This window comes from Mustela lutreola, chromosome 1, assembly GCF_030435805.1.
Source record: "Mustela lutreola isolate mMusLut2 chromosome 1, mMusLut2.pri, whole genome shotgun sequence".
NCBI lineage: Eukaryota > Metazoa > Chordata > Mammalia > Carnivora > Mustelidae > Mustela > Mustela lutreola.
The window spans coordinates 228417619-228434321 of record NC_081290.1 but is presented as its reverse complement, the minus strand read 5'-3'; the positions used below and the strand labels follow the sequence as shown (position 1 = coordinate 228434321).

The 16703-nt window shown below is 37.9% G+C and overlaps 1 protein-coding gene across 2 annotated transcripts in view; it reads right to left on the bottom strand.

Moving 5' to 3' along the window:
- Nucleotides 1-16703, bottom strand: part of GDPD4 (glycerophosphodiester phosphodiesterase domain containing 4) — a 174957-nt gene that overhangs the window by 88569 nt on the left and 69685 nt on the right. For both annotated transcript variants that reach the window (XM_059188225.1, XM_059188232.1), the window contains exon 11: nt 13378-13534. In XM_059188225.1, the coding sequence (XP_059044208.1) occupies nt 13378-13534 (157 nt within the window). The remainder of the gene's footprint in view (nt 1-13377; nt 13535-16703) is intronic.

The following is a 16703-nucleotide window of genomic DNA, read 5'->3' as shown; positions in this document are numbered from 1 at the left end:
CTTTGAAGTTTCACTTTTACTGATGTAACTTTAAAGCCATGTCTATTTTAATTAAACCAACAAACTTAATTTAGTTTAAGTACTGATTTACGTTTCACCTGGACCCATTCCATTTTTTATGTTTACCTGAGACACGGGTGGGAATATCTGGAGTGGGGGGTGTTAGGTCCAAGGGGTGCTCTTTTTGTTTCTTGACAGTGAAGAGAGAAGGAGCCGTGGTGCAGGAAGCACCGAGGATGGTCTAGAAGCCAGTAATGCAGGCTGCACCCAAGTTGGTGCAGAAACAGAAGGAGAAGAGAGAACAAACAAAGTGCTGCCAGAAGGCCCCGCCAGCAAGGGAGAGGGGCTAGGCAGTCGAGGTCGGGCCAGAGAAGGCAAGGAACTTCCCCTAAACAAAGGGAGTTTTGGCAGCTGTTTGGGAATATTCCTTAAAGTCTCTGTCTCGAGTTAGGCCAACCACAGTTGGCTCCAGTTATAGCCATTAACATAAGAAATGAGCAAGGGAGAAGTCCCACATCTATTAGGAGGAATGGAGAGATGAAAGTCAGAGTCCCCTTACTCTCTGCTTGTCCCATTTTTTTTTCCCCAAACACTACAAACAACATAACAGACAACAAAAAGACAAGATACAGACAACCACAGACTCAGCGGCCCTTACCCAGAAACTGCCGCTGATGGGGATTTTCTTAGTCCCCTACAAACATTCGCCAGTGGGGATTTTCTCGGTCCCCTAGAAACGAGTAACAAAACAGACAACAAAAAGACAAGACCCAGCGGCCCTCACTTGCTGATGGGGGTTTTCCCAGCCCCCTCAGACGGGGGTTACCCGGCCCCCTACAGACCCAGATGACCGCCTAAGGGTCTCGGACCCCCAGACGATCCACCAGAAGAGGGATGGGGCGTCCCCATATCCACTCCAGCCCTGGGGAGCATCCACTCCAGCCCTGGGGACCACTCCAGCTTCTCCCCGGTGGGCCATACCCTGGAGCTCCACAACCAAACAGACCAGATCTCAAAGAATATGGAGATCTTACCTCCGGAGGCTTTTCCCAGAAATTCTGATGCTGGCTCAGTTCTCGTTGTTTGATCCCGGATGAGCCCCCATATGTTGCGTCCGTTTTCAAAGGAACGAGACTGAGACAAAGTTATGCAAAGCCTTATTCTATGCCAAGCATTAGAAGTTAGGCTGACCGGCCAGGGAAATGAGGCTGAGACAAAGTGAAAGTTATGTAAAGCTTTATTCTATGCCAAGCATTAGAAGTCAGACTGACCGGCCAGGGCCGCCTCCAAAGAGAGCGACGCCCCTTGGTCTTACAGGCTAGTTTTTATAGGGCACAATCGCAGACATCTGCATATGTGACTTTGGCTGATTGGATGTCTCCTACCTGTGTGTTTTAGTAACGGTTACCAATGGCCTTGTTTTAGGTATGTGTTTTAGTAAGTTACCTGGAATTGGCCTTGTTTTAGGTGTGTGTTTTGTAACAGTTACCTTGTTTTAGGTGTTGTGTTTTAGTAACAGTTACCTGGAACTGAGAGCAGTAACTTTTCTAGACAACAAAATATCTACCTAGGCAACATGGAGTCACTATGGCTAAGTAGGCCCAGGCAGGCCCAGGGGGTTAACATGTTTTAACGTGGAATCGACCCCAACAGCTGGATTTGGACAGCAAGCCACCACTGGCCAACACTTGATCTATGCCATGATGTGTTGCCTGAGGACAGACATAATCTAATGAGAGATTATGGATTATCCAAAATTATCCAAGGCCCAACACTAAGGACAATGAAATAATTACTGGAATTAGCTGGATGTTGTAGAATATACACAGCAAGCTTTTCTGAAATAGGCTTCTGTATGATTTAACTTAAACATCTTGGGAACCATTCTCAGAAAACACAGAAATGAAAAACACCTTCATTAGTAATCTCAAAATATTTCTTCAACAATCATCTTTGCTGATCTTCCAAATCATAATAAACCTTTCTTTAATTGAAAGTACATGAAACAGGGGGCACTGGGTGGCTCAGTGGCTTAAAGCCTCTGCCTTCAGCTCAGGTCATGATCCCAGAGTCCTGGGATAGAGCCCCACATCGGGCTCTCTACTCAGCAGGAAGCCTGCTTTCTCCTCTCTCTCTCTCTGCCTGCCTCTCTGCCTACTTGTGATCTCTATCTGTCAAATAAATAAATAAAATCTTTAAAAAGGAAAAAAAAAAAAAAAAGAAAGTATATGAAATAGGAAGCCATGGTCTAAAAGCATTAACTCAGCAACCCAGCACACACTGAAGACTCATTGCCTGTTAATGCTTATTCTTTGATCCAGTAGCAAGGCTCTTTATCTTTGTCTCAGAAGCAAATGCAAATTGAAGCAGCCATTCCAGAGAACAGTTTAGAGATTCCTCAAAAAGTTAAAAATAGAATCTACCCTACAATCCAGCAATTGCACTACCAGGTATTTACTCAAAGGATATAAAAATACAAATTCAGGGGTGCCTCAGTGGCTCAGTGGGTTAGAGCCTCTGTCTTTGGCTCAGATCATGATCCCAGGGTCCTGGGATCGAGACCCGCATCAGGCTCTCTGCTCAGTGGGAAGCCTGCTTCCCCCTCTCTCTCTGCCTGCCTCTCTGCCTACTTGTGATCTCTGTCAAATAAATAAATAAAATCTATTAAAAAAATACAAATTCAAAGGGGTACATGCACCCTGATGTTTAAAGCAGTATTATCAACAATAGCCAAACTATGGAGAGAGCCCAAATGTCCACCAACTGATGAATGGATAAAGAAGAGGACACACACACACACACACACACACACACACACACACACACACACACATATACAGGAATATTACTTAGCCATCAAAAGAATGAAATCTTGCCATTTGCAATGACATGGATGGAGCTAGAGTGTATTATGCTAAGCAAAGTCAGTCAGTCAGATAAAGACAAGTACCATATGATCTCACTAAGTGAAATTTAAGAAAGAAAAGAAATAAACATATGGGAATGGGAGAAAAGTGAAAAAGAAGAGAGGGAAACAAACCATAAGTGAGTTTCTACTACAGAGAACAAACTGAGGGTTGATGGAGGGATGTGAGTGGAGGATGGGTTAGATGGATGATGGGTATTAAGGAGGACCCTGGTTGCAATGAGCACTGCTGTTGTTATTTAAGTACTGAATTACTGAATTCTACCCCAGAAACCAATATTGCGCTGTATGTTAACTAACAAATTTTTTTTTTAAAAAGAGGTGAAATGGGGGCGCTTGGGTGGCTCAGTCAGTTAAGCAGCTGCCTTCAGCTTGGGTCATGATCCCAGGGTCCTGGGATCAAGCCCTGAATCGGGCTCCCAGATCAGCAGAGAGCCTGCTTCTCCCTCTCCCTGTGCCTGCTGCTCTACTTGCGCTGTCTCTGTATCTGTCAAATAAATAAACAAAAATTTTTTAAAAAGAGGTGAAACATAGCTAACCATAATTTTAAAAATCACCAATGTTAAAAGGTAGACAGAAACAACAAGGAAAAAAAATAACAGAGATACAAAATAACCAGAAAACAAAAGATAAAATGGTAGTGGTAAGTCCTTACATATTAGTAATCACCCTAAAAGTAAATGGATTGAACTCACCAATCAACAGAGAGAGACAGAGTCCAGACCCAACTATATGATGTCTTTAGGAGACTCATTTCAGTGATAAAGACACAAACAGGCTCAAAGTGATGGGGTAGAAGATGATACTCCAAGCAAATAACCAAAAGCAAGCATATGTAACTATTTTTGGATCAGACAAAATAGACTTCAAGACAAAAATGTTAACAAGAGACAGGGAAGGTCATTATATAATGATAAAAGGGGTCAACACATCAAGAACACAAAACATGGGTGACTGGGTGGCTCAGTTAGTTAAACATCTGCCTTCGGCTCAGGTCATGATCCCAGGGTCCTGGGATCAAGGCCTGCATCAGGCTCCAATCTCTCATGTGCATGCTCTCTCTGTATCAAATAAATAAATGAATCAATGAATAAATCTTTTAAAAAATCATACAATGATAAATATGTATTCTCCCAACACTTGAGCACTATTTAATTCTAGTATAGTTAACATACAGTGTTGTATTAGTTTCAGTTGTACAATATAGTGATTCAACAATTCTATATATTACTCAGTGCTCATTGTAAGTGTGCTCTTAATCCTCATCACCTATTTCACCCATTCCCCCAACCAACCTCCCCTCTGGTAATCATCTGTTTGATCTCTATAGTTAAACCTCTTTGTTTGGTCTCTTTTTCTCTTTGTTTCTTAAGTTCCGTATATGAGTGAAATCATATGGTATTTGTCTTTCTCTGACTGGTTGATTTCACTTAGCATTACACCCTCTAGATCCATCGTTGGCAAAATTTCATTCTTTTTTTATGGCTGAATAACTTTCCATTCTGTGTGCATGTACATATGCCCCATATCCTCTTTGCCCAATTATCTATCAATAGACTTGGGTTACTTCCATAATTTGGCTATTGTAAATAATGTTGCAATAAATAAAGGGGTGCATATATCTTTTCACATTACTGTTTCTGTATTCTTTGGGTAAATGCCCACTAGTGGAATTACTGAATTATGTAGTAATTCTATTGTTAAGTTTTTAAGGAACTTCCATGCTATTTTCCACAATGGCTATTCTAGTTTGCATTCCCACCCAAGGTGCATGGGGGTTCCTTTTTCTCTACATCCTCACCAACACTTGTATCTTGTGTTTTTTATTTTAAACACTCTGAGAGGTGTAAGGTGATATCTCATGTGGTTTTGATTTACATTTTCCTGATGATTAGTGATGTTGAGCATTTTTTCATGTGTCTCTTGGCCATCCAGGTGTCTTCTTTGGAGAAATGTCTGTTCATGTCTTCTGCCCATTTTTTAATTGGATTATTTGTGGGTTTTTGGTGTTGAGTTGTGCAAGTTTTTTATATATTTTGCATAATAACCCTTTATCAGACATGTCACTTGTAAATAACTTCTTCCATTTAGTAGGCTGCCTTTTAGTTTTGTTGACTGTCTCCTTTGCTGTGCCAGAAGCTTTTTATTTTGATGTAGCCCCAATAGTTTTTTATTTTCCTTGCCTCAGGAGACATATCTAGAAAGATGTTGCTATGACTCTCTCTCCTAGAATTTTTATGTTTCAGGTCTCACATTTAGGTCCTTAATCTATTCTCAGTTCATTTTTATGTATGATGTAAGAATATGATCCAGTTTCATTTCTTGCATGTAGCTGTCCAGTTTTCCCAACACCACTTGTTAAAGATAATTTTTTCCCATTGCATATTTTTACTCCCTTTCTCACAGATTAATTGGTCATATAATTGGGAGTTTACTTCTGGGCTTACTATTCTATCCCAGTGATTTATGTGTCTGTTTCTGTCCCAGTACCGTTCTGTTTTGATTATTACAGCTTTGTAATGTATCTTGAAATCTTTGATTCTGATACATTGTTTTATTTTTCTTTTTCAAGACTACTTTGCTTATTTGGGGTCTTTCATGGTTGCATGCAAGTTTTAGGGTTGTTTGTGCTAGTTCTGTGAAAAATGATTCTGGTATTTTGATAGGGACTGCATTAAATGTGTAGATTGCTTTGGGTAGGATAGACATTTTAACAATATTTGTTATTCCAATCCATGAGCATGGAATTCTTTCCATTTCTGTCATTTTCCATTTCTTTCATCAATGTTTTATAGTTTTCAGAGTATGAGTCTTTTACCTCCTTGATTAAGTTTATTCCTAGACATTTTATTCTTTTTGGTATAATTATAAATGGGACTGTTTTCTTAATTTCTCTTACTGCTACTTCATTATTAGTGTATAGAGATACAATGGATTTCTGTACATTGATTTTGTATTCTGCAACCTTCCTGAATTCATTCAGTAGTTCTAGTAGCTTTTGGGGGTCTTTATGGTTTTCTATATACAGTATCATGTGATGTGCAAATTCTGACAGTTACAAAAATTAAGTTCTGGGCGCCTGGGTGGCTCAGTGGGTTAAAGCCTCTGCTTTCGGCTCAGGTCATGATCTCGGGGTCCTGGAATTGAGCCCCACATCGGGCTCTCTGCTCAGCAGGGAGCCTGCTTTCCTTCCTCTCTCTCTGCCTGCCTCTCTGCCTACTTGGATCTCTGTCTGTGAAATAAATTAAAAAAAAAAAAGTTCTACTTCTTCCTTACCAATTCAGATCTCTTTCTTTCAGATGTCTGTCTTCCTTCTTTCCTCTTTCCTCCCTGCCTCTTTTTCTCTCTGCCCGCCCACCTGCCTGCCTGCCTGTCTTCCTTTTTTCCTTCCTATCCCTGAGGCTAGGACTTTCAGTATTATGTTGACTATAAGTGATGAAAATGGACATTCTTGTTTTTGATCTTAGAGGAAAAAACTCAGTTTTTCACCATTAAGTATGTTTGCTGTGGCTTTTCACAAGTAACCTTTATTATGTTGAGATATCTTCTCTCTAAACCTACCTTTGTTGAAGGTTTTTATCATGAATGGCTGTCAAATTTTGTCAAATGCTTTTTCGGCACCTATTGAAATGATCATTGGTTTTTATTCATTCTCTTGCTGATGTATTATGTCATGTTGATTGACTTGAGAATACTGAACTACTCTTGCACACCAGATACAAATCAGACTTGATCATGATGAATGTATTGTTGAGGATTTTTGCGTTTATGTTCATCAGAGATACTGGCCTGCAGATTTGGAGTTTTGTTTGTTTGTTTGTTTTTTGTAGTGTCCTCATTTGGTTTTGGTATGAGGGTAATGCGGGCATCATACAATGAATATGGAAGCTTTTCCTCCTCTTCTATTTTTTGGACTATTTTGAGAAAAATAAGTTTTAAGTGTTCTTTTAATGATTGGCAGAATTCACCTGTGAAGCCATTTGGTCTTGGACTTCTCTTGTTGGAAATTTTTTGATAACTGATTCAATTTCATTCCTGGGAACTGGTCTGTTCAAATTTTCTTCCTACTTCAGTTTTAGTAGGTGATATGTTTCAAGGTATCTATCCATTTCTTCTGGGCTGTCTAATTTGTTGGCATATAATTTTTTATAATATCCTCTTATAATTGTATTTTGTGTCTTTGTATTTGATTTTTTCTCCTCTTTAACTTCTGATTTTTGTTAATTCTTTTTTTTTTTTTTTTTTTTTTTTTTTTTGCTTTTTGTTTTTTGTTTTTGGGGTTTTTTTGATGAGTCCAGCTAAAGGTTTTTCAATTTTGTTGATCTTTTCAAAGAACAAGCTCCTAGCTTCACTGATCTGTTCTACTGCTTTTTAGTTTCTGTTTCATTGATTTTTGCTCTAATATCTATTCTTTCCTTCCTTTTACTAGTTTTGGGCTTTTTCTTATTTTTCTAGCTCCTTTAGATAATAAAGGTTGGGTTTTTTACTTAAGACTTTTCTTAATTCTTGCAGGAGGCTTGTATTGGTACAAACTTCTTAGATCCACTTTTGCTGCATCCCAAAGGTTTTAGACTGCTGTGTTTTCATTTTCCTCTGTTCCATGTATTTCTTGATTTCCTCTTTGAGTTCTTTGTTGACCCTTCCATTGTTTATTGGCATGTTATTTAACCTCCATGTAATTGTGTTCTTTCCAGATTTTTTCTGGAAAATTAGTTGATTTCTAGTATTATGGTCAGAAAAGACGCATGGTATGACTTCAATCTTTTTTAATTTGTTGGGGCTTGTTTTTTGGCCAAATACGTGATCTATTCTGGAGATTATTCCATGTGCACTTGAAGAGGAATCTATATTCTCCTGTTCTGGGATGGAATGTTCTGAATATCATCTGTTAGATCCATCTGATCCAATATGTCATTCAAAGGTACTATTTCTTTGTCAACTGTCTGTTTAGATGATATATCCATTGATGTAAGTGGGTGTTAAAGTCCTCTACTACTACTGTATTACTATTGATTAGTTCCTTATGTTTGTTATTAGCAGCTTTAGGTATTTGGTTGCTCCCATGTTGACTGCATAAATATTTATAATTATTATATCTTCTTGTTGATTGTTCCCTTTATGATTAAATAGTGTTCTTTGTTATGATCTTGTTTTAAAGTCAAATTTGTCTGATATAAGTAGGGTGCTTTTTTGTAAGATTTTATGTACTTATTTGAGAGAGGGAGAGAAAGAGAGCACAAGAGGGAGATGGCGAGGCAGACGCCCTATTGAACAAGGATCCCGACACTGGGCCCCATCCCAAAAGTCTGAGATCATGACTGAGCAGAAGGCAGCCCCTTAACTGACAGATCCACCCAGGTGCCCCTGATATAAGTATTGTTAATCCAGCTTTCTTTTCATACCATTTGCATGATAAATATTTCTCTACCTCCTCACTTTCAATCTGCATGTGTCTTTAGGTCTGAAATGAGTCTCTTGTAGGCAGCATATAGATGGGTCTTGCCTTTTTATTCATTCTATCACCCTATGTCTGTTGATTGCAGCATTTAGTCCATTTACATTCAAAATAATTATTGATAGGTATGTACTTACTGCTATTTTAAAACCTATTCTTTTGACTTTTTCTCTGTTATGCATGTGCAAAACATTCTTTGTATGTAGTATCTTGTTCTCAATAACCCCACAGAACTAAGGTAGAAATATTTTTAACTGAGTCTCTACTTCTCATGGCAATGCAGTTATTTGCATATGTTGAATAAAAATCTGTCCTCCTTTTTACTGGAATATAATTTAACAAATTATGTAATCAAGGTCAAATATGAAGGATTATATTTGACAATACATTCCATTCGGTCAGATATGACAAGTACCTGTAAGGGCCTATCTAGCCAGAGCGATTCCATTCAGTTACATAGTGATTTTGTTGTTTATGCAGTAAAACTTAAACTGACCCTGCCCCCATCCCCAGGGGAACCTACTTAAAAGCAAGTCCAGGAAACCAGTAAAATATCGTAGGCCAGTCCCAGATAACAGAGCCCAAAGGGTGGGTCAGGTCAGGTAGAGATAACAGAGCCCCAATGCAGGGATGAGTCGGGCCAGGTGGAGACATCCAATCAGTGGGGTGCGCATACTGTCTCCCTAGCTACCAAAGAGTGTGGGCCCCACCTTTTGGGTGCCAATTCTGACCAAGATGACAGGCTAGTTCAAATAGCTACTATGGGGTGAATTGTAATTCAACTGGCCACTCGTGTGTGACCTAGCATGACTGTGCAGCTTTCTCTGTGTGTTACAATCTCATTGGCCACCTGCGTGTGGCCAGGCTCAACCACATGGCCTTTGCTCTATAAAAGTTAGTCTGTAAGGCAGGGAGGGGTCGCTCTCTCTGTAAGAGGTGGCCCCGAACAGTCGGTTTGATTCTTGATGCTTGGCACAAAATAAAGCTTTGTTTGACCTTCACTTTGTATCAGTCTCGCTCTTTTGATTATGGACCTAACATACCCAGTCTCCATTAAGGACACAAATATAATTGATATTTGAAAGCCCATGCTTATAAGTCTTCCTTAGCAATCTGGTATCTGTTGTTGTACATGGTCCCAGCATCACAGGCAGGAAGAAAGATCAATGCCTAGCAGGAAAAAAGACAAATTTGCCCATGTTTGTAGGTACACAGGTGAAACCTGGTAGAGATGAATTTCTTATTGTGTAAATAATCATGATAAAAAGAGCTTTGGAATGACAGGGACTATTAAAATTGAAATTTTTGATTCTGTACTTAATCTCCAGATAGAATCTAATTTGATGGGCACCTGGGTGGCTCAGTTGGTTAAGCATCTGCCTTTGGCTCAGGTCATGATCCCAGGGTCCTGGGATCAAGGCCTATATCAGGCTCCCTGCTCGACTGGGAGCTTGCTTCTCCCTTTCCCACTCCTTCTGCTTGTGCATTCTCTCTCTCTCTTTGTCAAATAAATCTTAAAAAAAAAATCTAATTTGATAGAAGTTGTTTAACACAATCTGGTTCTAGATTTGCTGACTATACAACAAGGAACATTATGTGTATGAATTGATCTTTCTTACTGAACCTATAGAAATTAATAAAAGCAAATAACACAACACCTCACTAAGATGAATCTCTAAATAATCTATAGAAGTTAATTATGATTTTAAGAGGAGACTGTTAAACTATTCAAACTTAGAAATAAGGCAAAAAGTTGATTGTTGGATCATATAGTATCATATGATAGCACATTCTTTAACAAACTTGTGTCAGTGTCATCTGACTCTTTGAGGAAGGTACCTTTTTTTGAATTACCATTTAATTATCAATTAGGACAAAACTATGCAAAGTTAGATGGTAAGTTGTAGAAAACTGATAAAAACGGAAATGATTTCTGCCCAGGAGAGATGCAGATAATATTTTCTGATAGAGAAGATAACTACAAAGATAGAGTTTATTGTCATATAGTATTATATAATCAGATATATGTGTGTGTATATATAGTATAGTATATTAACTAAGTTTGTATCTAATCTAGTGATCTAATTTCAGCATTTCTTTGTTGCACTCACTATACACATGTTGGTTTCTCATTTTTCTTTTGAGTGGGTTTTGTCATCCTGATTTGTTCTCTCATTAATGTGCTAAATAAAACTTTACTCATGTTCGCTATCTAGTTGCCGGAGAATTACATTGTTTTTAAATGTTTTCTTTATTTATTTGAGAGAGAGAGAGAGATCACGCACAAGTGTGGGGAAGGAGCAGAGGGAGAGGGAGAAGCAGATTCTCCATTGAGCAGGGAACCTGATGCAGGGCTTGATACCAAGATGCTGAGATCATGACCTGAGCCAAAGGTGGATACTTAACTGACTGACCTACTCAGGTGTTCCTACATAAGAATTAGATTTTTCTTGTTTTGAGAATTATACTTTCACAAAAAGATTTAAGAAAGCTCTACAGAAATGGTTTTGCTGCAGAAATAGGAACTTAGCTGAACTTCCAGGAACAACTACCAGAACTGCTCTATTTTTATTTCATTATCAATCAGATTAACAATTTAATTTTTACCAATAATTTCAGGAATAAATATACTAACTAATGGTCAACTCACCACCATCATCAATCCATAATCATACACACCCAATAAAGAATGACCAGAATAATCCTAACAAAAACAATGTCTTTGCTACAAAAAAAGTATCCACACATCTAAATCTTTAAATCACTTGCCGACACCACTTCAGCCACCCCGACTGTACAGCATGCCAGCAAAGAAAACTCCACAATTAAACCTAAAAATAAAGCCCCCTAGGAAACCATATTTGGAACTTCGGGTTTTTGGATACTCCACAATTAAACCTAAAAATAAAGCCCCCTAGGTAATCATATTTGGAACTTTGGGTTTTGGGATACTTCACAGTAGCCACAGTAGTAGTATTAATGAAATACTGCAAGCATGCCACCTAAATATGCTAAAATAAAACTTTTAATCCTTAAAAAATCCACCAAAATTTATTACAATAACATATCTAACCCTATCACTTACAGTAAGATTTTATGTTATACATTATACATAAGACACAAAATCAGCCTTTCCATCTGGAAGGCACATTCGCCATAACATTAACTATGGCTGACTAACTCAATATATACATTCTAATGGAGCATCTCTGGTTTGTATGTGTCTATTTATTTATGTATGATGAGACATATACAGAGCTTACATGCACACAGAAACAGTATTGAGAGGCTATACACTCCTATAAGAACAAGCTTTCTGGGGTGCCTGGGCGGCTGAGTCAGTTAAGTGTCTGCCTTTGGCTCAAGTCATACTCCTAGGGTCCTGGGATGGAGCCCCACATTGGGCTCCCTGCTCAGTGGGAAGCCTGCTTCTCCCTCTCCCACTTCCCCGGCTTATACTCCCTCTCTCCCTGTCAAATAAATAAATTAAATCTTTTTTTAAAAAATCACATTCTCTCAGAAGATACAGTAATTACAAATCCACTTCCAGCTATTTCTTATATTAACACTAGTTAACAGAATGAAATTGAAGTAGAGAAGTCCATTTTAACATAATGCTTTACTTAACAATATTTTTACATGAAACAGATTCAAATAAGTTCTCAGGGCTAGTATCAAATTTAAATAAAATTCCATTCATCCCCAAGTACACAATTAAAAATACTGTAAGACTTACTCTCCTAATTATAATTACCGGATAAGAGAGCTATTACTACAGCTGATATCCACACCGCACTGTCTCTGATGCTACAGGTGCTAGCAGTATGAACGTTTGCTGTCCTGTCATGTTCAGATGTCTGTTTTCAAAACTGAAGTCTCAAGTGAGTGTATATGATTGGTATAACCCAGGTCACATAGACTCCCACTAGGGATATGATAATTTGGAAACTAGGCAGTTTTGTTGTCTTTAATCTATCTTGGAAAGGCAGATTTAACTTTTATCAAATGCAAATGTTACCTTTTATTTTAGCCACTTTAAAATACTCAGGATAATTCTAAACTCTCTAACTTGCTATTTAAGCATTGCTATATTCTCCTCTAAACATGTTTTCCCAGGTTCTTCTTCAAGTCTCTCTCCCATCTCCTGCTTACTGACTTTTCTCTCTTTTCTTCCCTCCGTTCTTCTCTTCCTCTTTCACACATGCATGCATGTACACCATATCCACTCTTGCTCCAGTATACTGTAATCTTTGAAACATGCTGCCATCATTGTCTATGGTTCCCATTAGTAATGATATTCTTTCAGCTCAAATGATACCTTTGCATGAAGTACTCTTCAGCCCTCTCAAGTACAACCATTCACTCTTGCCTCTAAATTAAACTGTACACAGCAATGTTTTATATTTTACCATATTGGCCTATTTATCTCCTTTTCCCAGAATCCCCCATCTCCATCCCCCAGACTGAGTTAGACATGGCTCTTGTGTGCTCCTAAGCCATCTAAAATTAAGTTCAGTTCAGCACTTATCACACTGTATTTTGTCTCTTCTAGCCTGTGAACTCCATCAGAGCTTAGTGTGTGTTTATTCACCATTATATTCCATGTGCCAAGAACCTAAAATGTACTCAAATAGATATCTAATGAATGATAAGAAGAGGAGGTTAGAATAAATGTGTCCCCAGTCTGCCTCATCTATGACTGTGAGCTACTCAAAATGCCTAGGAAAATGCTGTGTACATGGAAGATACAATAAAAGTTTATGCAATGCTTCGATAAAAAGGAATTAAATGACAAAAGCTTATGTGTTTATCTTCAGAATTTCCAGTCAATGTAGAAAGCAACAATTAGACTGACTGCATTCCTGGAAAAGCCCTCTATCAATGCTACAGTTCTGCTACCAAACTGGGATGAAATTGTGTGTATGCTAGGAGCAGCACATGACTTCATACAGAAGAGAGATTCAATTCAGGTTTGTTGAGTTGGGAAATGCCTTACCGGTGACTGTACAAACCATTTGCCTGCATTCAGAGTCGACAGGAAACTCCAATGGAAGAAGCTAGGATGTGTTAAGGAGGCATTTGGCATGACCTCCTTAATATTGGTTGTTCTTCTCAGGTCATAGTCATGCATAAGAAAAGGTACATGATCTAAACTGCAGGCAGAAGGGGAAAAGAAGAGGGAAAAAGGCTGAACTCAGCCACGTTGGTTCTCAGAAAGCCCATCAATGTCAAAGACTTACTAGGGTTCCTTACTCCCTCCCAAATCTCAGCAAAGGACTAAAAACTAGTCACTTATAGTTTGATTTCAATATTTTATGCTCTAGAAATCAGTTTTTAATGATATATAATAATCATATTAGTGATGGTAAAAAAGTAGCTTCCCTATCCAGGGGCTTTCTGGCATCAAGAAGACAGTAGGTACAGTAATAACCTGAGAGTAAGGCAAGTAGTGTAGGGATGGGGCAAAGCTCTGAGGTCCAAAACCATACTAAGCTGGCATCCACACAATCTCCTGTTCTGACCCATTTCCCAGGTAAGTACCTTCCTTGAGTATTTCTGGCCCTAGACCCTTCATATCAGATGGTATCATTAGAAAAGTTCCTTGTTCTCTTATCTGTTATTTGCCTTTAAGTATCTCTGGTTTTATGAAAATCTCTCTTCCTTTCTCATTAAAGTACCTGTGAAGAGAATTCTGTAATAGCCATGAGGTAACAAAGATGAGACTTGGCCTCCTGTCCATAAACAACTAGAAAACTGGACAAAATAAGGGAAATAATTCTTTTCAGCCCAGTGGGGAACTGGGAGCACAGTATGATTATCTCTGAGAAAATGTATACAGATGAAATTAGCTCTTCCATTACCCAGGCTTCCTTTTTGCAGGTGAATACTAGACTGTGTCACAGAGAGGGGGACCCTAAAATGTACCCAGCTATCATGTTGATTTGAGTAGAAAGAGAACAGATCAAAGAGAGGTCGGGTTAGCTAGAATTTGTCAGCTAGCATCTCACAAAGAATGGAGCTATGGGGAAAACAAAAATAAAGAGTTCCTGAGAAATATGCAGAGGTCCTTTGAGTATATACCTAAATATCAATGTGCAGAGTAAAACCCTATAAAGCTTGCGAAGAACAACTTCCATGAAAAGAAAAATCACCAGAAAGTTCTAAGACAATGTACAGAGCCCACACAGGACTATGAATCTTTCAAGTTCCATCCAGCAAGAGCAGAGAGACTTCAGTAATTACAAAGACATTCTTCAGAGACTCCAGGGGGCCATGCCCTAAAATGGGGATAATTTAGAACTAGAATGACATTAAAGAACTTAAAAATATCCTTCAAAGGATCAACCTAACTTTAAGTAACTTAACTTCTTGCTAAAGAAGTCCAAAATTCTTTAAAGGAATACAACAAAATACAGCAGCTATCCTAAAACCACATGTCCACCAAATTTACCAGACATGCAAAGAAGCAGGAAAATGTAACCAGAACCAGAAGTAATTATTCAATAAAGACAAACTCAGAAATGAAAGTGATGATAGAATGAATCAACAAGGGCATTAAATCATATAAAACAAAAATGCATATTTTGTTTAAATGTATATTTAAATATACATTTAAATAATGTCAAGAAAACATGAACATAATAAAAACATAACTGTATGACACAAAAAAGGAAGTTCCAAAGCTGAAAAACTGTAATAATTAAATGAAAATTTCACTGCACTTACGTAACATAAGATTAGATAGTATAGATTATGTACAGATCAGAGAATTTGAAGATGTAGGAATAGAATCTATCCAAATGACCTATAAGACACTATTAGACAAGTAATATTGTATATGCATGACTGGGGTCTTAAAAAGATGGGAGAAAAAAATCTGAGGAAACGAAAGTAAAATGTCTTAAAAATTGGATGATAATTACACATTAACAAATCCAAGAATCTTCAGGGATACCAAGAAGGATAAATATAAGAAAGAGTACATATACATACACCACATTAAGGATTATTACATCCAAATTGGTGAAAAATACCCAAAAACTGATAAGGGAAAAGAAACTATAAAGGTAGGCAGAGGAGGAAATGAAGGACATAGTTAGAGAGAAATAAAGAAAAGCATATAGCAGACTTCTCATAAAAAAATGATAAAAGATAAAAGACAAAACATTAGTGAATCAACATATTTTAAACGATGAAGGAAAATAACTATTAACTTAAAATCTTTCAAAAATGAAAGAAAAGAGGATTCTGGAAAAACAGCAAAGTAGGAAGCACCAGGAATCTGTCCTTCAACTTAGACAACAACTGTATCAGCAGACTATGTCTAATGTAATTATCTTGGAACTCTGGAGTATATTAAAATGGTAGCAATTTCCAGGGGAAGGCTGGCACATAAATTGGGGTTAATCTTCCTCAATTTCAGCTCTTAGCACATTAGCAGCTATCAACCCCCCACCCCAGCCACATGGCATAAAACTGTGCAGTTCCAAGAGTAGCTTACACAGCAGCTGGTGAGAGCTGGTAGCACAAACCACCCTGTACCCCAAATATAGGGGGTGTGTGTTCTGGTCACTGTTGCTTTTTGCCATAGGAGGGCAGACAGAGAGGCAAGCCACCATTATTGCACCTACTCCCACTATTGCAAAGTCCTTCCTTTCAGGCAAAAGTGACTGCCAGGAAATTTAAAGGACTTTAACCCCTCTTCATTTTTCTCTTTTCCCAAGATATTAAAAGGCTAGCACACTAGAAATAGCTGCATATATGGGGAAAATCAGAAAGTAACTGTGCATTCCAGAGGAAAGGATCAGGAAAACCTAAGACCTTGATTTTATACTTTAGACATACTACATGATATAAAAATAATAACAAAAAACATAGCAAACCCTGAGGAAGGGGGAGAATCTGATTTCTAGTTTTATCACATTATTAGATTCAAATTTCCAGTTTTCAATTAAAAAAAATCACAAAGAAACAGGAAGTATGGCCCATTCACAGAAAAAAATAAATCAACAGAAACTATTCCTGAGAAAGAGCTCATGGCAGATATACTACACAAAGACTTAAAAACAATCATCTTAAAAATATTCAAAGAACTAAAGGAAGATGTAGATAAGGTCAAGAAAACAATGTATGAACACAATGGAAATATGAATAAAAAGATTTAAAAATCTAAAAAGAAATCAAAAAGAAATTCTGAAGCTGAAAAGTACAAGAACTGAAATGAAAAACTGATGAGAAAATTCAAAGGCAGATTTAAGCAGGCAAAAGCAGGATTCAGTGAACTTGACAATAGTACAATAGAAGTACTGAGTCTGAGGAAAA